Genomic DNA, 22,869 nt, shown 5'->3' with positions numbered 1-22,869 from the left:
GTGCTTTAATTTTAATCTTCGATAACTTAACCAAATTATCTTTCATTCAACTCATGGATTCCGAGTTCTGACCTCTCTTGCAACGCGATTATGGTTGCAATGGATCGACAGATTGATTTCCCCCCTACATACTTTAGATTATCTTGCACACGCGTTATGAATAAGTAATTAATTTTATTGTTTTTCCCCCTGTAGTTTAGATTGCAGAGGTCAGACTTGAGCTAATGTGCAGTAGTTCAATGAAGAAGATCGAACTTGTTTTTTCCTCGACAATAGAGTAACAACAATATAATCTTCCATTGCTGCAACGATTCCAAATTCAAATTCAATTCATTTCATTATCTTTCCCCCTTTTTCCACATTTATTTCATCATACCCAAAAATAATTTGTAATTCTCAACTGAAATCCACTTAGAGCTTTAAGCACGAAAGAGTAACAATTCATAGCAAAGCTTTGATTTGATTCAAATGCTCATCATTTCTGAATCAAGATCTTGTTTGGAATTGAATATACAAGGATTTACTTTCCAGGACTCAAACCCAAATTATAAGCAAACCCTGTTTTCTGTTCACACATCCTCAAAGCTTTCCCAGAAGTCAGCCTTAAAGCAGCCAAATGAAGAAACAAAAAGAGAATAAGATTTGAATAAATTTCTATTGAATCTTCCAATCCTAGTATCCTAATAAACAAAATTTTCTTTTAACATTATCTAATGACTTGTCATACTACTGTCAATAACTGAATACTAGTATACAAGAGAACTGTGGCCGGGAGAATCACATTGCCCATATAATTCTTCAAATCGTGACAGTGACCTCAGCTCAGCATCAGCATACATCTGTGGAGAAGACTATATCAGGGTGAAAGGACTCAAAATCTGATGAAAGATCCAAACAATATATAATCCTGAAGGCTTACAAAAATGTGTTTATCCGGTGTTAGAGGCAGTGGCTGCAGAGGCAACAGATGCAACTAAACCAATTGACTACAGTCAGCTCCACCAGCAATTAAGAATAAAACCTCACCATTTGTCATAGGGAGAGAGAGAAAGTACAGGTCTTTCATTATACACCAGCATTGACTGGAGAGGAATGTCTTAAACTCTCACAGCCCGGGCAATTATGCAAACTTTCATGAATATAAATGTCACAATCAATGCAGAAATACTTTTTGCATTTTGGGCATTTAACACAGTAAATGGATCCAGTCCCTGCATGAACCAAATTAATTTGTAAGAAAATCAATAAATAAAAATCATCTCACTAATAAAAAATGCTTTTTTCTGAAGAACAGAGCAACAAACAGCTAAAGCACGACTACAAGCTTACTGACTGCAAAAGGATTTCCGGCCTTTTTAATTCCATTGTCATATCTACTGACAAGTGAAATGTACCACTACTATCATTAAAGATCAGCACAAGTACTCATCAGGTACTATCAGATACCTCTATTTAGTAGGCTAACTCCACCACAGGCCCCCCATCTTACATAGATTTCTTACTAGATATGGTGATTTGAAGTGTTTTTCCTGCCTACTGAAAGATAGTGCTTACTCCCTCCTTATTTTATTACTTGCCCCACTTTCCTTTTGCGACCGTATTTTATTACTTGCTCCTTTTTTTTTTTTTTTGAAACTTTTAATAATATTTTACTATTTTCATCCCCACTAGTAATAATATTATACTATTTTTTTTTTTGGAAACTTTTAATAATATTTTACTATTTACTGCCCACTAGCTTACTTTCTACTATTCCTGGATTTCCTCCTAAAACTTCGCACAAGGAGAAATGGAGCAAGTAATAAAATACGGAGGAAGTAATAAGCAAGACTAGAAAACAACTTAGTAACTTACAATCAACTTTATTATTAGATAAATCAGAGGAAAGATCAGGTGGACAGCTTGACAAGACTTTAAGCTGCCAGAGCACTTGCTATCAATCAGCTGAAGATCCCAGATCAAAAGTACTTTACACACTTTTAGACATTCAATTTTGCATCTAGCCAATAAGATTCCTCTCGAACGGAAAATATTGTCAGATTATTTCACTCAGACCAACACCATTTACTCCTGACTCAAATCACAAATCATCTCTTATTTCCCAGAAACACAGCTTCAGTTGATCAAATTGATGCATTCAATTTTCAACCCCTGGAAGAAGTCATGCACTGCATCTGGCAACCAAATCCGATGACATAACTCTATCAACGACATACCTTCCCCACCCCTCCCCCAAGTCCCACAGCAGTAGGGTCTTAATGCTCCTACTCTATATCAATCCCCAAATGGTTGAAAAAGTCTCAGTTAATGTTCCTTTATCTTTCACTTAGTTCAGTTAACAAGACAATTATCAAAATACTCCCTCCATGGTTACATATTCTATTTTGGGTGTCACCTTTCTTTTTTTGGTGTTCCACCTGATTCACCCTTTGGGCTAATCCGGATTCAAGGATCAGTTCTGGGTGGTTAGGTTCAAGTCCTCTCCCAATTGCTGTTGTAGGGGATCGAACATTACGGTCCTCCCTACCAAGTGTAGTCTCACACACCACTACACCAATAGCTAATTGGTGGGTGTCACCTTTCTAAGGTTACATTTCTTAAATTTCCTAAAATAGAATACTAACTTCACACTTATATCCCCACATATTCACACTCCCAATACATTTACCATAATAAAACCTACTTTCAATGTAACTATTCCCATCTACCAAAACATTTGCATATTTCCAAAGCAACTATTTCCATTTATCAAAACATTTATCCACTCCCAAAGCAAATATTTCCATTTATCAAAATATTTACCTACTCCCTAAACAAATAGTCTAATTATACATACTCCCAAAGTCTTTTTCTTATTACCCATTTAAAAAACCAAACATAACCATAGAAAAGTGACGGAAGGAATACATGTTTCTAGACTTTGAGGCTTTCAAATCTGTTTATAATACACAAGCAATACTCTATATTTTGGCAGTTTACAATTCATAGAATTTAGATTAAGCAAAAAGAAGGGATTGAGAAAATTTTGAATCAGGATCCAGCCTCACCACTTATCGGGGCTAATATAAGAAACAAGTAATGTGTGACAGAAAGAGAAGGGATAAATTGCCAAAATAATTCGTAAATTTCATACTGATTAATATAAACTAGAATAACTAAATTAGAATAACAAGGCTAATAAGTAGCCATCTACAATATTCCAGGAAATTTTAACAATTAGATGCTAGACCAGTTTGCAATGACTCCTTTTCTGAAAAAGATAGACTCAACTTGTTTCCAAAATTCACCTCACAATGATCTGATGGTCCACCAGATCCTAGTCCACAGGACATGAGGACATATAATATGGCTTTTCCCTCCACTTCTAATTGTTACTCATTTTCTCCATCTGCTCAGTGTGGAAGCAGTTTGTGTATATTACAAAATACAAACTTTATAGAGATTCCCACCTAACACACTAGATTTAGAGACTTTACTGAACTAAGTATTTACAGTGGAAGGTGGCTACTTGCTGAAAGGGATACATTAAAGTAAATAATTTAATTAGTTTACTAACTTCATAGTGGCCCTATGCTTTTAAAACCATGGTATAGCATAGTCAGTTGAGAGTCTGTTATTGTGAGCTCGACCTCTCAAGCTATTGAAGTTGTAGATGTTATGCAGGACTGGACCTAGAAAATAACCCCAAATGTCCTAACAGTTTGCTTTCAAAGAAAATTCTTGCTCATTAAGATTAGAGTGTCCTAACCATTAAGATCATTAACTTACTGCCATTCACAAGGCAACTAAATTGTTCTGGAACTTTGTTAAACATTCTCTATGCAGTACTTCAAGGCTCTTTTCTCGCCCTTTTTCTATGCATATTTAAATATACTGGATCTTAGAAAGTCATACATGCAATGAGCCAGATTGTGGGTACTGAAGAGACTGTGAACTCCACACTGCTTCAGCATTAGCACTTATGTATTGGACAAATGATAGACATCACATAAGGCATAACACCATCAATACACTAGCTGACTAGCACCATACTCTCACTCTTTTCTATTGCAGAAAGAATATTCAGATAAAAAGATTATGCCAATACATTCCAAGCCAAATATTGACTAGTGTTTTGCTGTTCTATAATGAACGCAACAGTAGAAGCAAATGAATAAATTATTACCCAACCCTACCTCTTAAATCTTGATGCAGTAAGCATTCTAGGAGAAACTGTGCTAGGAAACATTTTATAGAACAGCAAAACACTAGTCAATATTTAGCTTGGAATGTATTGGCCTAATCTTTTTATCTGAATATTCTTTTTATCTGAAAATAATAATAATAAAAAGATAATACTTTGTAAAATAAAGTAATCATTGTCTCATTACCAGACTAAATATCCAAGTGTGCTTCTTCCAACAGACCAATAAGACGTAGGGCTCATGGAAACAGATTCTAAATAGCTTTTAAAGTTTTGACTTTAAAAAAAGGTATAAAAGAAGAGTTTGGTAAGTCAGTGTTTTACTGTGTCTTTTAGAGGTAAAGGTAATGTTTTGGGAAGCTACAAATATATTTTTTGGGGTGTAGGTAAAAATTTGATCCCTTCTTTTTCTATTAATCCAAAAGCTGATTGTATGGATTGAAAAACTACAAAGACAAATTAATTATACTACATACACAACACTTTTCTGACAACTGATATCTTATTGTACACTATAGCAATGTCTATGGCAGGAAAATCAATATAAGTCTAGCTCCCGAATCCTACCACATGCATAACCTAGCAAGATCTTGTTGTACACTATAGCAGGTCATGTCACAAATCACAAAGCCACTAAGACAAGTAATCGCCCTTTTGCTCTCTGAAATACAACGTAAAAATATCAACTAGACAGGTGATCACACTGAGTCACTAAGCAGACAGATTATATGATCATATTACACCAGCCAATCAAACCAAAGGTTGCATTTAAGAAAGAGGGGGAAATCTCAGTCAGGCAACATGATAGCTACATATAATAAACCAACTGAAATCCTAACTTCTTTTGTATGATGCTTACCAGGATTTGTCAAACTCTGCATGCATCCAAAACATGTTTCGAGTGATTTCTGTCCCGCAATATTCCCATTTGAAAAAGACACCTCATCGAAGGGTGTTATTGGAAAGAGATGATGATATGACCTTGCTAAATGGGGAGAAGAAACAAGTGTTAGCCCACATATGCGACATTCTGTGGGCAGCTCACAAACACGAGCCTTGCATCTAGGACAGGTGTATCCAGCACCAACCTTAGCCTCTTTATGACACACACATATTGAGACCACACCTTCCGCCGCTCTTTGTGGAAATCCCATCTTGATCAAGTTAGCAGTTGCATATTCAGCAATGGCTGGAGGTGGTGGTGCATGCTCCAGCAACAACTCTTTCAGATGGAACTACAAGGAGGGAAAACTAATTCAGAGAATAGTACATACATTTTAGAAGAGTATATTATACAATCATCAGCACAAATATCTCCACCATTTCGGCACACAGATAGGATCAATTTCATATCATACAATCTTTCAGTAGTACAACTCACCTCATCCAAAGCAATAGCATATGATCCACCTGTTTCCTGGCATATATGTTTGCAAATAAACATCTCTGCAGAAAGACCTACTATTGAACACCTAATCTTCGACTTTTTGCATTTCTGAATAGTCTCCATTATGTCACCTGGATCACAGGTACTAAGAGCCGAATACAAAATAAGGACTTCGCGATGACCATATGATGGAATTTGATTTAAGCATTCATGAACAAGTTCTAGGGCGTTCTGTAAAGACGCATCCCCTGAACACTCCAACTTCTTCATCAAAGCCATAATATGAGACTCCGGGCTACCACCCATATCCGTTAAGCAATGAGCAATGCCATCTTTAATCCCCACAAGACCAATTTGACTAAGTGGATTCTGGTCAAAAAACTCTCTTACGAAAGCCTCCACATGTTTGGCAACAACGGCCATTCTGCTTGGCTTGAAATCCATCTCTGCAGCTGCCTACAGAGAAGGATTCAAGGTTATAGAGTGAGAATAGAAATATCAGAATAATACAACAATAATGACTGAATGAGTAGCTGCTCAAAAAACAATCTTTTCAATATTTCAATCCCTCACTACACTCAATTACAATCCAAGAGTTATCATAATTTTCCCAGTCATACACTTATCCAACTTAACACTAGTACAAAACTACAAATCAAATCTTTCAACTCATGATCAGCAACTCAATGCTTAAAGCATAAGCTATGGACTTATGGCTAGCAATAATGATTGAATTTTAGTTATAAAGAGAAGACTACATGGTAGGAAACTCATTACCCTGGAGAAATCCATGACAACATAGATATATCGAATAAGACCTTTCTGAATTCGAGCAGAGGTTGAGGTAGACGAGATGGAACGAATACGTCTACGATACTGGGCGTGGTACATCGACTTATTATCAATCGGACGAAGTAGCCCAGACTCATCTTCTTGCAAAGACTCCCATGATCTCTCATCAGTATAGGCTCTCTCCCAAGCAGACATATCATTATCCTCATCTTCATCATCCTCGTCTTCGTCTCGGCCAAGCCGTTTTCCTCTAGTATTGCTAACCTCCCTATGTTCAATGCTGCTCATTATCTAAAACTTAAACTGAAAAATATTCAAAATCAGGTACTTTCATACAAATCATAGTTACCTGACTCCCTAATCCCTTCGAATCAATAAGAAAGGGGGAATTACAGGGAGAAAAATTCCATTTTCATAGTTCCATCCTAACATTAGCAACCAAATTAGAATCAATTATCAAATTACATTATTGTGGCTTAATAATTTGAAAAGCAAAATTCAAGCAATGAAATTTTTGGTTATAATTTTTCAGTAATTACATCCAATAGTTCAATAATCAACCTTAGAAGAACCCTAAATTGATTATAATCTAGCAATGAAATTCTCATTATAATCTTTCAGCGATTATAACCAATGTTTCAATAATCCCCCAACAGAAGAACCCTAAATTGAGTAAATTGAAAAATTGATATTCGATGATTGAATATAAAGACAGGTTTACCTCAGAAGCAGCGTCAATGGAGGAGAGAAAGCTCACAAGTAGACTTCAATGGAGGAGAGAGAAGGAGAGTGCAGTCAGGGCCGTTTCTGAGTTTTTAGGGCCTATGGGCAAATTAATAATTAGGGGCCCTGTAAATTTGGGTGGTTGCGTGATATATTAAGGGTCTGTTTTGTTCCGTTGAAATTCAATTCAATTCAGTTCAGTTCAGCTCAGCTTTTAATTTATGTCTAATGATATTGCTAATGATATAAAGCCAAATTTCATTCTTTTAAGCTCTTATTACAACGACAACATCAACAAAAACAATAAATAATAATAATAATAACAATAATAATTGAAATAATAATACTAATAATAATAATCAATAAATAATAATAATAATCATCAATAAATAATAATAATAATAAATAGTATATGTGTTTAAAATGTTTAGAGGTTTCAAGTTTTTAATATATTTTCCATACATTTTATAATATATTTTCCATACATTTTATAGTTATAATTATATAGTATATTTTTCGTAAATACTTTAATATGTACATTTGTATATACACGTATGTATAGTAATAAATAATCAATAAATAATTAAAGATCACTAATCCGTAGTTAAAAATCACTAATTAATAAGTTCAGTTCAGTTCAGTTCAGCTGAGTTCAGTCAATCGGAACAGGCCCTAAATATACATTCATTTTCCTAAAAACTACACTTCAAAATAGTATTAACTTAAAGTGCAAATTCTCTCCAAAAAAAACAAATAAGATAAGTCCAAATTAAAATGTTTATCTATAAATTCAATAACCAAAAAAAAAAAAAGTCAAAAAGTCCCACTTGATTGTTCTGAAAAAAAAAAACTAAAAAAATAAAAATAAAAAACAGGTTTCTCCTATCCAAAGAATTTTTAAAAGGTTTTTCTAAACAAAAAAAAATTTATAAAAGGTTTCTCCTAGCCAAAAAAAAATTTAAAAGGTTTTTCTAAACAAAAAAGTCACTTTAAAAGACTTTTCCGAACAAATTTTCCAAAAATTTATACCTTTTTCGTCCTAGAACCTCAAAGTATATATACGTTCTAGTTTTATTTTACATAGTTCTATAACATTTCATTTGTTTTTTAAGTGCCTCAAATTGTTACAAAGGGAGAACAGTAAATACGTAAATTGGAAGCGAAGAAAGAAATAGAAAAGAAAATTGAATTAAAAACGTATGACAGGTCTAGAACCTAAAACACAAGGCTTATTAAAGCCCACTACAACAACTTGTAGTAACCACTGAGCTCTTTGCTTATTTCTCACATATTTAAGGAGATTAATTATTATAACTTAGATTTTGATTTAGGGGCCCTAGGCGGGTGCCCCGGCTGCCCCGCCCCAGCGACGGCACTGAGTGCAGTGACCGCAGTGTACACATGGAAAAGTTCCAAAGCGGGGAAATTATTTTGTTTCACGAACACATCTAGAGGGGGCAACGGGTCGCATCTGGATCGGATCCTGCTAAATTCGGATCCAAATCCGTCTTAAGAACACAGATTTGTATCCGAATCCGTGGATTCGAATTTTTTAAATCCAGATTCACAGGTAATTTATGGTTGTGTTTGTTGAATAGTTTAAACTTAAAGGCGAAGCTGATTATGTTAGCTAATTTTGACTAGCTGATTGTATTACTCTTAACTAATTTGACTAACTTATTTATTAGCAGGTTGAATAAAAGTGTTTGGTAAATAGCTGATAGCTTAAACTTGATTAAGTATGTAAAATGACCAATAAGCTAATTGTGGGCCTGTGGGGGTAAGTAGTTTAGGTATGATTTTAAATTAAATGGGGATATAGGTGTCATTTCACCATAAATTAATGAATAAGCTAATTGAAAAAGCTCTTAAAAGGAGCATTTTCAAAAAGAGCTTATTTAGTGGAATAAGCTCTTCAAATAAGCTTCCCACAAAACACCTTAAATTAGCTTATTTAATAGTCAATAAGCTAATATTGATCAAATAAACTAATTTTGCTCAAATAAGTTGTTTAGCAAACACGGCCTATTTTCCAAGTATCTTATAGAAACTTACTACCCCTGTTTATTTAGTTAACACATTTGACTTTGTCGCTATTCACATAATCTACTGTAATTTCGGTTTGTGATTTCTTGCTAAATTTTGACTTTGTTATTCACATAATCTGGTTTATATAGTCATGTAAGATTTTGTTAGGTTCATCTCAATGTCTATTTTCCATGTATCAAAATTTCATATTTTTTGTTAATAGGTAACTAAGCATAATTAAATTTAAAAATTGCGTTGACAAACGTGCCTAAATGAATTGTGTTAACGAATAAAAAAACATAAGAATTATTATTTTAATTTTTTTTGTTAATATTATTTTTTTAAGTTCTCCTAATATATCTACATGCTTAAAATTAAACATTCGTAACAATCGAATACTACATACTTTTTCCGTTTCTTTTTAGTTGCATCACTTTTCTTAAACGAAAGTTTTAAATCAGATACAATACTTTCCTTTTTAATTAATAATATCTCTCCACTCTCCTATCACATGTGTCCATTTATTTTATTCTCTCTATTTCTCTCATCTCCAAATATTTCCTAAGAGTTCGTAATTTGCAAAGTGAAGCAAATAAAAAATATGAGATAAACAAAGTATATAATACTAGAAATACTTATCCATATGTTTATATACGGAGGAAGTCAAATTAATTTATAAATAAATCTTAAATAATACGAGTATCGTAATCAAATAAGAAAAAACGAATCCACGGGTTGAGTTCGAATCTTAAACACAAGATCCAGCTCCAGTTCCGATACATAAAACGAATTTGGATTTGAATTTGAATATGTGGGATTTAGAAATTAGAGATCCAAATCCTATTTTTACAGGATCAAAGATCCATTGCCACCTCTAAATTGTTATAACTCATTATGTAGTCTTCTAACAATGTGTTGGAGCAATCCCACATAGAAATATTATAGAACACTATATTGATATATAATGTTAATGTAATTTTGATGATATTAACACTATACTAATTTGTTTGTTTCCTACCTTGACAAACTAGAATGAGCTTATAATTTTTTATGTTTAAATCAAACGAATCATGTTATAACTATTATTTAGCACTTATAAGTCGTAAGTTTATGACCCATATATTAACTCGACTTGAATTGACCTAGCCCCAACTAACCCGAACCAAAACAACCTACCCCCGACTCAATTATCTATTGACTTGAAACTTGCAATGACCCGACTTGATTTTTTATTGACCTAAACTTGACTCGGCCAGAAATGACTCAACATGTACCCAATCCGAATTACCCGTTTACCACCTCTTAATAGTTAGTATTTGTAATCCCCCGTATTTTAAAAATATTTTATAAATGAAATTTTATTTTATTTATAATATTTATTTGTTATTTTCCGGAATTTAATTTCAAAAGTTTCAAATTATTAATCTGGGTAAAAAAATATTTGAACAAATTATTTTATGCACCTTTATTCTACAATTTATGTCCAATCAAACAAGCCTAACCCATTTGTTTACTTAATTGACCCATTATTTTTATGAGGCCCAATCTTCCTTTTTACCCTACAATAATTCTCTTCTATAAATACCCCATGAATCTCCAAAAATTTCCCATACAAAAAGGTTAGTCTTATTTTCATCCTCATTTGTTTCATTATTTTGCTTAATGTTAATTTAATTGTTTTGGGTTTTGAATTTGCTATAAAGACTATATTTTTAGTGTCAAATTATATTTTAATGGTATAAATATTATAAATTTCATATTATATTTATGTTATAAATTTTCATATTTTATGAATTATAAACCTAGGGTTTTAATTTATTGAAAATCATGATTTTAGGGTTTTTATGAACAATTGATTTAGGGCTTTTATAGTAATGATGTTTTGAAATTTTGGTGATTATAACTACTGATTAGTTTAACTTAATTCCAGATTATTTTGAACACGTAGATTCGTGTTTTAATATTTAGATTTTCGTTCGTTAATATTAATCCTGTTTTAATCCCAATCAGATTCTGAACTCATCCGATTTTGATGAAAAAGTAGTGTTTTCCATGTGGAAACAATGTTTTAAGAAAGACTCATTACCTTTGGTAGTGAACACCACCCTCTCGTGGCCAAATTCAGCCTTTAAATATGATTTTCGAGCAGTTTTTTTTTTATTTTAACGAAGTTTTTTAATACTTAAAATATTATCCTTGAGTTTGATTAATAAAATTAATTATGTTTAAAGTTAATTAAGCATAAATATATGTTTTTATTGAAGTTTTAAGTGTTGGAAATAGTTTCTAAGTACTACTTTTGATGTTTTTATTTTAACGAAGTTTTTTATACTTAAAATATTATCCTTGAGTTTGATTAATAAAATTAATTATGTTTAAAGTTAATTAAGCATAAATATATGTTTTTATTGAAGTTTTAAGTGTTGGAAATAGTTTCTAAGTACTACTTTTGATGTTTTATAAAGAGGGTTTAATCACCCATTAAAAAGGGAGATTATTAGGGGTTTTTATATAATTTTCAGATTTTTATTAGACTTTGAACTTCCTGTAATTTCATGTATAAGAGTGTATTTTAAGGTTTTTATGAAGAAAATTTAAAGAACTATATATAAGCCTTTAATTTTAACTAAAGGAAAGGTTTTAAAGTGTTGTTTGATTTGGATTTTGAAGGTTTTAAAGTAAGTTAGTATTACTGTAAATTTGATTGATTGGGTATTGATTGAGATGTTATTATTTGGCTTAGGAGAGGAGTTTATTGAAGGTGGTTTCTAGTTAGGAAAGTGGCATACCAATTCGTTTGCTCAAGGTACGTGCAAGTTACGAAACCTTGCTTTTAGGTGCATGTTTAAGGACGGATCGAGAACTTAGTATCATGTATAGGATTGACTGGGTTAAATTGTTTGGTTATACATTGTGAATTTCAAATGATATGCACTATTTTATATTGCAAGTATTATTTGTGCTCTAATTATGCAAGGTGCGTTTAGAGGCAAAGGTATGTGATTGGTGTAAAGATTAATTTATTACTCATTCATGATTATGCAAACAGGATGAGTAAAGGAAGGATTTAAGTCTTATAAGACGAGGTTAAGTTTTGGGGTGCCTTATGAACTCAAGGTGTTTATACACCGAGGTAGTTAAAGGAATAAATAATAAATATTGCTTGTCACTAATAAATCAAGAATTGAAATTGGAAAGTTGTTTTGCTTGATTGAATTGATATTGGATTGATTGTATTGTTTGCATATGAGTCATCACCAAGTCTAAACCTGTAAATCACGTAAAGTGCAAGATGGATGAGCAATAAAACTCTGGATTGGTGCACTTCTGGAGTAATGACAATCAGGGGTTGGGGTACACGGGGTATTAGCCGTGTACTTTTATCGAGGCTGTCTGATCTACGAGTCTCCTATTTCAAATATTTTTTTTAAACTAGGTGTTAGGTGAGATCTCATACTAACTATAGTCACGGAGTCGCGCTTGTGGTCGTTGGATGTTTATTAATGTTTCCAAAAGGAGGCATGGGGTTTTTCTTTTATTGATGTTCCAAATGGAGCATGGGTTGGACAACCTTGTCTATTGCGTAATCGAATGAAATAAATAAATGAGTTAGTTAATATCAACTAGTGAACTCTTAATAAATTTGATAGTTGAGTCATGTGTTGAGTCTATAATTTAATGATGCATGATGATTGATTATTCGTAGCATGTTAGGGATTTCTTAATTTATTTCGCAGCTTGTATGTACTCAGCTTTGCTGATTGCGTGCTTTTGTGTGTGTCTTTCTTTGGTCATGGCCTTCGCCTTTCAATGACCCTGTGACGATTCAATTTTTACACTTGTAATATTGGGGAGCAGATTAACCACAGGTTCTTACATACGCAGCATTCGCATCTAGGTTGTGGGATTTTGAGTAGAGAGTTGGTTATTATTCGCAGTTTATTTCTTTTCATAAGTTTGAATTTATTTAAACTCTGGTTTTTATTTATTTACTACTTTTGTGGGGTTTTGAATAAGGGCCTTAAAGGTTCCAAGTTGTATGATTTAATTTGGTTTTCGTTATTGGTTTTGAAACTTATTTATAACTGAGTTAGTTTTTCCGCTGCTAATTTCTGATATAGCCTTAACGTTTGAACACGTGGCGGTAGCACGCCAGTAATTCTCTTGAATTTTGTTCAGGGTATTTACAGGTTTTAAGAGAGAATTATTGGGGTGTTACAGTATTGCAGCTATAGGCTGTCAAATTGTAGACTACGTAAATATTGAACTTGATGTAGACGCTAAATTTTCTTATTAACAAGTAATTTCTTAAGATAAGGGATTATTTTCATTTACTAATCAATTGAAATGAATTATTTATGAGAGAAGAAAATTAGGAACTCGTTTGTATTCAGAGTTAATGAGGTTAAAGAACAAGTAAAGTTAATTAAAGAGACAAGCGAATTAAAAATGGTTCCCTTTTAAGGAGAATGAGGAAATCGAGCACAAAGTACATTAAACGATTTTGGAGCTATTTCACGGTGCACCCCTTTTTCCTCCATTGAAGCTTAATTGTGAGCTTTTTTTCCTCCATTGATGAAGCTTCCGAGGTAAGATCTGTTTTTCTTAATAATCGGATATTATTTTAACTGTCATTATAGTCAATTTAGGGTTATTCTTAGGTGGATTATTGAGCTATTAGTTCTTATCACTGAATTATTTTTAGCGATAAATTTCCATGCTAGAAATTTGCTCTTCATATTCCTATAGGAGAAGAATTTATTTTGATAATTGAGTCAAATTTTGTTGTTAATGTGTTCCAGAACCCTTTAATGTTAGGATGAAACTATGAAAATGATTTATTTTTTTCGAAATATGTGAAAATGAAATTTTGATTATTAAGTATAATTTGGTAGCTAATGTGTTGTATAACACTTTAGTGTTAGGATGAAACTATGAAAATGGAATTTTGATAATTGAGTCGATTTTGTTGCTAATGTGTTGAAGAACGCTTTAATGTTAAGATGGAACTGTGATAGTGGAATTTTTTATCAAATACTTTAATGTTAGTATGAAACTATGAAAATGGAATTTAATTTAATAATTGAGACAATTTGGGTTGCTAATGTGTTGGCTGAAAAAGGATTGTAAAGGCGGATGATTTGGTGGTTATTTTAGTGATTGAATCTTAGCTCCAAGCTGCAAAGGTTAAATCCTCTAGATGCTCAATTATTGATGCAAGAAAATTCAATTCAATGGGTATATAAAATGTATGATAAGAGTAGCACATAGTAGTAATGGTGGGATATTGGGATGCTTTGAAACGATGTGGAAAAACAAAAGAAAATATCATCCATAAATGCTACCAGAATAGGCGAAGGTTATTTTGGAGGGCGAGTTTGTGATGAGAAGTCTCTTTAGGTATGGTAATTGGGTTGTTTGTGGTCTAATATATCTTCTTAAGGTGCTTTGGTGACAACCCCTGTGAAAGTAATAGTTATTTACCCTGAAATTCACCTATCTGATATACCGCATTTGTTTTAGTTAATTAGTTCATTTATTTGTGTAACTAAATGCTCTCGGGGACATGTATTTTTCCCCTTAATACAATTATGCTCCCAGGGAAATATATTTTTCCCTTTAATACAATTGCGATATGAACAAGTATGACTTCGTCTGATGTGCTTACTATCTTTCTGAAAACATTGCTACTTTTTTTAATATAATATAAATTTAAAAATTTAAAATTAAAATAGAAATTTTTGAGCATATCTCTATTTCCTGTCTGCTTGAAGTGTATATTTTTGCTGTTGTATGTCATACTTCTAAATCTATATCGAAGCTCCAAAGTCCATCCATATCGAGTTGCACTTGCTTATTTCGACTAGACCAGTCAGCTCCTGGGTAAAATATAGTATAGCCCTCATGCACAATCATAGTCTTTTAAACTCGATTTATATGATTTAAGTAGATGGCAGAAGAGGGAGCTCCTTATGGTTCTTCAACTTCCTAATCTTGTGTCACAGCTCATAATGTAAAATTTTGTAAATGCATATAATTCTGATGCATTTTTCATGACTAATCAGTATAATGCTTAGGAACAGCAGACTAACCATTTTTTTTTCTTTTTTTTTTTTATCTATTTTGTTTTTTTTGGACTATGTCCGGTTCAGGCAAATACATTTTCTTGATTCAACCACACCAATTAGCTCCTTTTATTTGCGTTTGCTTAACCCTAAGCATCTTTAATTCCATAAATATATAATTGTGGAAATTAAAAGTTTCAAAAGTACACATCAATACAAATCTAATATCTTCTTTGGTGTTTTTTTTTTTTCATTTCCCCCCCCCCCCCTAAAGGATTAGTGTACAAAAGGTTAGAGTTTAATCAAATCGGGAAATTAGATCATTTCAGATTGCATCAGTCATGGTGGACTAAACATAGCCTAGAAAGAAAACTAGATGGAGCATACTAAAGAAGCATCAGCAACCTAAATCTTCATTTTCAGATGAATAAGATTTGCAAATCTTTAAAATGCATAATTCATGCCACTTCTATTGAATGCCCCCAAAACAAAATGAAAACGGTGCCTTTCTTATGGGGAACTTATGCCCAAATGGCAGGGCCTTAATGATGGGGAAGAGCCTGGCCTATTGAAAACAAAGTTTCAGGTTGTATCACAATCTTTGATGAGTTTGTCAAGTGATAAGCATTGTGATTGCTTTCACCTAAGAAGCAAGGTTTTTTTTTTTGTCCCACATCGATAGTGAAGGCTCATTATCGGTATCTTGCTACGATTGCCTAACAAAATTAACTCTTATTGGAGTCCCACCTCGGTGGAGTAGATGAGAAAACTTGGTTGTTGTTCTATTTAATGCTCTTGCTATTTTGCTATCAAAGTAACTGATTTATGAATTAATATTTGTATTCATTGTTCAGTTTTAAGTATGGAATTAGCTGTTCCTTCCATGTCAGATGGTGAAGAAGATGCTGATGATGAAACTGATGAAGAGCGTCTTCAAACTATAAGCATTCTTAGCAATTGCATCTGCAATTCACCAAGTAAGTTCCCTTGTTTCTTTTCAAATTTAGGCTAATTTTCTCTAATTTGCTGTTAGTTTAAGAATTAGGGGTTAATTTTATCTATTTAACCTTGCTTGCTGCTGTCATATACTTTTCTTGTCTAGCTATATTTTGTGTTGTCATACACTTGTATATTTGATGTCATTTGCAAAGATGTAATCTTTATCTCTGGCATGGATTGTAGGGATTTGTTACTAAAATAACAATTTTGGTTCCATGATAACTAAACTATATCTCATTTTATTTCAAATTGAGAAAATTAAGACAAACTACTTCCCAATCGGCCATCTCCACTGGATAGAAACTCCACCCTCACCTCACGCTCCCTCCTTAGATGGCCAAAGAAATACCTAGCAACTTAATTAAAAGAGTAGAGAGCGAGGAAAATGAGAAATGCTGATTGTGTCTACCTTAACATTTACAAAGGGAGATATATATTTTTTTTTCAGTCATAACAACATATTTCTGAAAAAGCTAAATCATACTCCCTCCATCCCTTAATACAAAGCCTCTTTCGAGCATTTATACTCACATAATAAAGAGAAAGAGGCTTTGTATTAAGGGACAGAGGAAAAATATATCTGTATATCACTATGAAATCCTTAAATAGCTCTCGTATATACATAATCTAGTAAATACAAAAAATAAAATAAAAAATAATAATAAAATAAAAATTAAGATTCAAAAATAAGAAATTTAATAAAAATTAGCCAAAAAAGTGTGAATTTAAGATTACAATCAATGCTTAAGTGAGAGAGCACTACTTCGCCATGTATTCTATCTAAGATAGTGAAGCGATGGGGTCGTTGGTAAATTGTGAAGTGTGGTGGTTTATGGGAATTTTTGGTGGTGAATGGAAAAAGGCCAGTGATTGTGAAGTGGTGAGGCGTTGCCGCGTTGGAGATGACTGAGATGGTGGGATGAGGACTTGAGGAGAGAGAAAGTTAGAGAGAGATAGAGAAAAGAGGATACAAGAGGAAATATTAGGGAATCTAAATGACATTTTTTTTTCTTCTTTCGGATATCGGATATCCAAAATCTAAAATTTTGATATCCAGATAGGTATCCGATATCCGTATTTTCCGATTCGAAATCAACTTTGGATCGGATGCGGATCGGATTTTCAGATACTTTTGTTCATCCCTACCTTCTCATCGTCTTTTGAAATGCCAGATTGAGCTACTATGGTTTAAGATATGTTTTTCCTTATCCTAAGCATCTGTTTTTGTTGTCTGACATAGTTCCCTTTAGTTGTGTTTGCACTAGCTGGCATTCCATTGCTAAACACAAATTCAAAACACTCAACATTAGTCCAAGTATGGCATGTGGTGAGTATTAACATATTTGGACTTATGGTAAGTGTTTTGAATTTGTGTTTTGGCCATGGAATGCCAGCTGTTGCATACACAACCAAAGGAAACTATGTTAGACAGCATAAACAGATGGCTTAGGATAAGAAAAACACATCTTTAGCCATTGAAGCCCAATCTGGCATTTTAGAAAACGATGAGAAGGGCGAAGTTGGGAAGGAGCCATTGCAAAAAAGGTTTTTGAGAATAATAATTAGGGTGTGAAAGATGATTAGATGAGTGCTGCACATATAGAAAGTACACATATATATACATGAAAAAAGAAAAAAATGCTTAGTAAAGTATTGTGAGAAAAATAGGATGTGAAATGACTCCCACTTTTAGTTCCTAATACATAATTTATAATTACTTTTTAATCTATGTATTTTAAAGTACATCTTTATTATTAGAGTATAATTCTACGCCACATGTATGGCAAAGTTATCTCTCGCATATCCGTTTAAAAAGGTCCACAAATTACCACAAAGTTCTTTGATCTAATCATGCATCTCCTGAATTTGAAACTTTGTTTGACACAATTACTACTTCCCTGGTTCTTTGCAAATTAAAACTGCATTTGAAACTTTGTTTGACACATACCTAGGACATCATTACCAATTCAACTAGGAGTGTAATATAGTAAAATCTGCCATTAAGGGATCAGAACATACTTTCTATACAATCAACATGATTTTACAAGTCAACAGTATAAAGCTGCCATGTCATCTGCCCAGATGCAGCAGCCAAACATGCATAATGTGGCCATCCTGTAGTTCCAATAGAAGGAAAAAAAAAAAAAAAAAAAAGGTAGCTTTAAAATTTCAAATTTCCATAAACTAGAACCTCAAATATATTTAAATTGACAATAAGAATACATGAGCCACATAAAGATATACTACAAACATTGAGTTCTAATTATTTTATTATAATCACTACCAACTTTATGTTGTTTAATTATTCGGAGTGTATTCCAAGAACAAAAAAGTTCATTCTTCTGAATTTTAGCAAGAATGTTTTACACTACCCCAGAAAATGAAAGTAAAACAAACTTTTTAGTCATATCCCTGTAATTCTACAACCAAAACTAAGCACCAAATTTAATTGAAACATTTATTTTGCACATACCTACTTCATACGAAGTATATGTTAGCAAGCTTTTATAGTACATAGTAACCAAATTCCATTGATTAAATAGGGTTAAAAAATTATCCAAACTGGCCATTTCTATAATGCTCATGAAATGTATCAGTAAATTATGTAATATGGACAACTCCTTTTCATAGCAAGTAATTTTGGAGCAGAGAGAGCTCAGTCATTTAATCGTAATTCATGATAGAAATGATACAGAGCTCACCTGTAATTGATCAGCTATTCAGCTGAAGGAGAATTCCGAGACCCAATAGTTGAGTCTATCATTCCTCCATCTCAAAACCATAATCATCCTTTGCTCAAATTATCAAAAGAGCAACACTAAATGTACATCATTAGATCAATCAGAACATGACATTTAATAAAAGCAAATACCTCAGATCTACCAAATTAAGCAAATACCTCATATCTATATAAATTTTACAAACACCAAACATCAAAAATCTATTTTCAAATATAAAACATAAAATATTAGTTAGGTAAATGCTCTTGTCATACTCTTTGCACTTTGCCTAACTTCACCAAAATGCAATCAGAATTCCCACATTAAAGCAAATTGCAGTTCGTCATTTCCACAATAACAACAACAACAAAGCCTTAGTCCCAAAGTGATTTGGGGTCGGCTAACATGAATCGTCGTAAGGAATCGTATGATATAAAGAAAATGACATAACAAAATAATCATTTAAAAGAGTTTGAAGGAAGGTGAGTAAAGGGAGTAAATGAAAGAACATTTAAGAAAAAATTAAGGGAGCTTTAAAGAAAATCAAACATAAAATTCAAGAAAGTTTTAAAAGAGTGGCTAAAACGTCGAAGTAAAAAAATATAAGGGTTTGAAAACAATTTAGCAAAGGAAAACAATACAGTTCGTAAAAAAATTGGTGGGCTAAAAATAAAATTAAACACGAAAAAAAGTTTGAAAGTATATATAATCACGACATGTCTTTGACGTGAATTTTCTCCTTCCATACCACCTTATCCAACGCCATATTTTGCTCAATCTCCAAAGCACTCATGTCACTCTCAATCACCTTCTTCCAAGTTTTCTTAGGTCTTCCCCATCTCAAGCGATTCTCCCTCATCTTGTACTCCATCGATGTAATACTTACTTTCTTCCTTGTTATCTCATTCCTCAACCGATCCTTTATTGTATGACCTCACATCCGTCGTAACATACGCATCTCTGCCACATTCATCTTATACACGTGGCAATGCTTAACGGCCAACATTCGGTACCATATAACAAAGCAAGCCTTATTGCCGTTTGGTAGAATTTCCCCTTTAATCTATTGAGTATGCCCGGAGCACATAAAAAGCCCGTCACACTCTTTCACTTCAACCAACCCGCTTTGATCCTATGAGCTACATCTCTATCCAATTCTCTATCCTTAATGATAAAATTCATTCTCAAGTCGCTCATATAATAACAAAAATAAACAGTATTATAATATTAAAACAATAAATAAGTGAAAAAATAAATAAAAATAGATCTGGCATAAAATAGCTTAGGCCTACAAATTAGACGAAATAAGACATCAAATTACCACCTTATCAATGCCAATCTCTCTCCTCCATCTTAATTTACTTTCCTCTGTCCTCTCCATCACATCCTCCTCCTCTAAAGCCTTCCTGTGCTCTGACCACTGGTAATGATGATGATTCAGCGCTGACACCACCATCTCTCTTCTGTTGCTGCATGATCAACCTTTGTGCCACTCTCCCAATTTAATCTATACATAGTCTTCCAATTGTTAATCCTATGAGCCACCCTTAAACTTTGCAATATTGTTGATGCCAAACGTTTTTGGTTCCTTATCTCACCCTCTCTTGATAGACTTCACTCCTATGTACACCCTCTTCATCGGACTTCTCAAGCAGATCATATGCCATCACCACCCTTTCCACAATCCTGTCATGGGTCACCCTCCCTGTTAACACTTTAAGGTCTAATGGTGGAGAAGGTGATTAGGTGGCTGATGGTCGGAGAACCAGGAAGTGATTTGCTGCCTATCCTCCATTAGAGGAAGAGGAGGTGTTGGAGATGACTAGATGAGGGAGGAAAAGAATCAAGATGGAGAAGAGAGTTTTTTTTTTTTTTTTTTTCCTCCAGATTATAGAAAAAATTGAGGGTTACCTATAAGAGTTTCCTAAAACGTTTGTATGGTAAAATATCCTTGGCTGTTACAATTGCTTTTTCATTTGTTGGAGAACTTGAGAAGAAGAAGAAGATTTGTGCGGGAAGGGCTTATCATGCATATGTGGCCTTGACTAGTGCCCAATTCATATATACTTGTATTGTATGTATTATGATTTTTCGCATTAAATAAACATCGTGATCTACTTTTTTTTACATTTTGCATATTATAATAGTATAGACGTATAGTGGTTATTGGTTAGTGTATGCAGGAAGAGAGTGATTACTTTGATGTGGAATCTTGATCCTTTTTTTTTTTTTTGGTAGTTAGAAAAACTCATTTTTATAATAGAATCAAATGCTTTTCAAGTGAACATTCTTTGGGGTTGTGATGCAAAATATGGATGCAATCTGGGGCAAACCTAATTTTCTGTTCTTAGAAGATAGAACTGTAATGATAATTGTCATTTAGATTGTGCCATGGGGGCAAGCCGGCAAGGAGCTAAAAATTACAGAGGCAGTAGCTAAACTCTATTCTCTTTTTGAATATCAATTTCTATGTTTGGTCTTCACTTTATTATAGTTAAAACATTTCAAGGGGCTTTAATCTAGAAGGAACTTAAAACTGATAATCATATGCAGAACACAATATGGTGGAAATGAATAAGTGACCGCTGTGAAAATAGCCATAGCAGCATTATATTATTGGTTTTCCTCACCGAAACAAATCGATTTGATTAATGTTAATATATAAATATACACACAACTTTGCTTTTGATGGGTGATAATTATCAGTTCTTTTTTGGGGGATGTTTTGCAGAACATTAAGCTTTAAGGATTTCCTTCTGTGCTACTGAAGAGGATTCTGTTGTTTACGGCTGATTTCTTGGGTTACAAACTAAATCATGGAATGCAATAGTTTGTCACCTAAGATGCAGCACTTTTCAGCATCTTTCAGTTCAGCTCAAAAGGATATTTTCACGGGGTTGCGAAGATTTTGGCAAAGGCATTGACGATGGTGAAAAGATAGGACTATTTTCATATCAAATGCGAGGAATGTGGCTCAGGTGAAGAAAAGCAGTTGCAACCGTGTGATAAGTGCAATAAAGGTTATTTTTATGTCAAATGCGAGTAATGTGGTTCAGGCGAAGAAAGGGAGTTGTAACCTTATTTTTATGTCAAATGTGAGAAATGCGGGTCAGGTGAAGAAAGGGAGTTGTAACCTTATTATTATGTCAAAATGTCAAATGCAAGAAATGCAGGTTAGGCGAAGAAAGAGAGTTGTAACCTTACATTTATTTCAAATGTGAAGAATGCTGGTCAGGCGAAGAAAGGGAGCCGTAATCCTGTGATAAGTGCAATAAAGGGTTTCGAGCTGTGTTAAAGATTTATTTTCTGTCAAGTGTGAAGAATGCGGGTCGGGTGAAGTAAGGGAGTTGTAACCGTGTGATAAGTGCAATCAAGGGTTTCATATAAGTTGTGTTTGACCCATCGTTGTTTGGGTCTCCATGACCATTAATTAGCAGAGTGAGGAAACTCATTTTAAAAAGTTGTACATTTTTATTTTGTTTTTGAAATTCAATGCTTGCATCGCGGGCATTTAAATTAATTGAGCACATTGATAATTAGTAGTATAATGAAAGTTGTCGAACCCTCTTATTATTTCAAGTATCATAATGGATTTTGGGCAACAATTGGCCTCTGTGCTAACTTTAAAACACGATATTACTCATTCTTTAAGCCTTCAAGTACTTGTAAATTGCAATGATAATTTGTTTCACCTTTGTCAGCAACAGCAATAAGCCTACCTTACAACAATTCTGTATTTTGTTCCTCTCAAAGCTTTACTATGTTTCATACAAATAGTTGAGCATTGGCTTTATCGCTATCCTCTGGCCTAATGTTTGTTGCAGGTCACTGGAATGAAGAGGGGGAGCTCTAGTAGCCCAAGCCAAAGGAGAAGAATCGCGAGTATTGGTTTCTCTTGAAGACTCAATGGTGCGCGGTACTTCAGTATTGCCCGACACTGATGCATACAATTTGAAGGTATTTGATGAGCAA

At 33.3% G+C, this 22,869-nt stretch overlaps 1 protein-coding gene and 1 long non-coding RNA gene across 3 annotated transcripts; one reads left to right on the top strand and one right to left on the bottom strand.

The window, feature by feature from the left end:
• Nucleotides 1–446: 446 nt before the first annotated feature.
• LOC110714777 (general transcription factor IIH subunit 2-like) lies at nt 447–7,230 on the bottom strand. Of its 2 annotated transcripts, XR_002510154.1 has the most exons (6): nt 7,084–7,230; nt 6,348–6,665; nt 5,565–6,026; nt 5,043–5,418; nt 920–1,211; nt 447–839 (listed from the first exon to the last, which is right to left on the bottom strand). XR_002510154.1 is itself a non-coding variant. In XM_021893327.1 (5 exons), the coding sequence occupies exons 2-5, from the start codon at nt 6,648–6,650 to the stop codon at nt 1,066–1,068; spliced, it is 1,287 nt and encodes a 428-aa protein (XP_021749019.1). In that variant the 5' UTR covers nt 6,651–6,665; nt 7,084–7,230; the 3' UTR covers nt 447–1,065. The 2 variants fall into 2 exon arrangements, 1 of the variants encoding a protein (XP_021749019.1); XM_021893327.1 differs by having other exon boundaries at nt 447–1,211.
• Nucleotides 7,231–13,536: 6,306 nt separating this feature from the next.
• Nucleotides 13,537–22,470, top strand: LOC110714797. Its single transcript, XR_002510158.1, has 3 exons — nt 13,537–13,702; nt 16,033–16,155; nt 21,629–22,470. It is a non-coding gene; the product is annotated as an uncharacterized LOC110714797 (long non-coding RNA).
• Nucleotides 22,471–22,869: the final 399 nt, after the last annotated feature.

Source organism: Chenopodium quinoa, unplaced genomic scaffold (assembly GCF_001683475.1).
Source record: "Chenopodium quinoa cultivar QQ74 unplaced genomic scaffold, ASM168347v1, whole genome shotgun sequence".
NCBI lineage: Eukaryota > Viridiplantae > Streptophyta > Magnoliopsida > Caryophyllales > Amaranthaceae > Chenopodium > Chenopodium quinoa.
The sequence above is the reverse complement of the archived record's forward strand: the minus strand, read 5'-3'. Positions and strand labels throughout refer to the sequence as shown.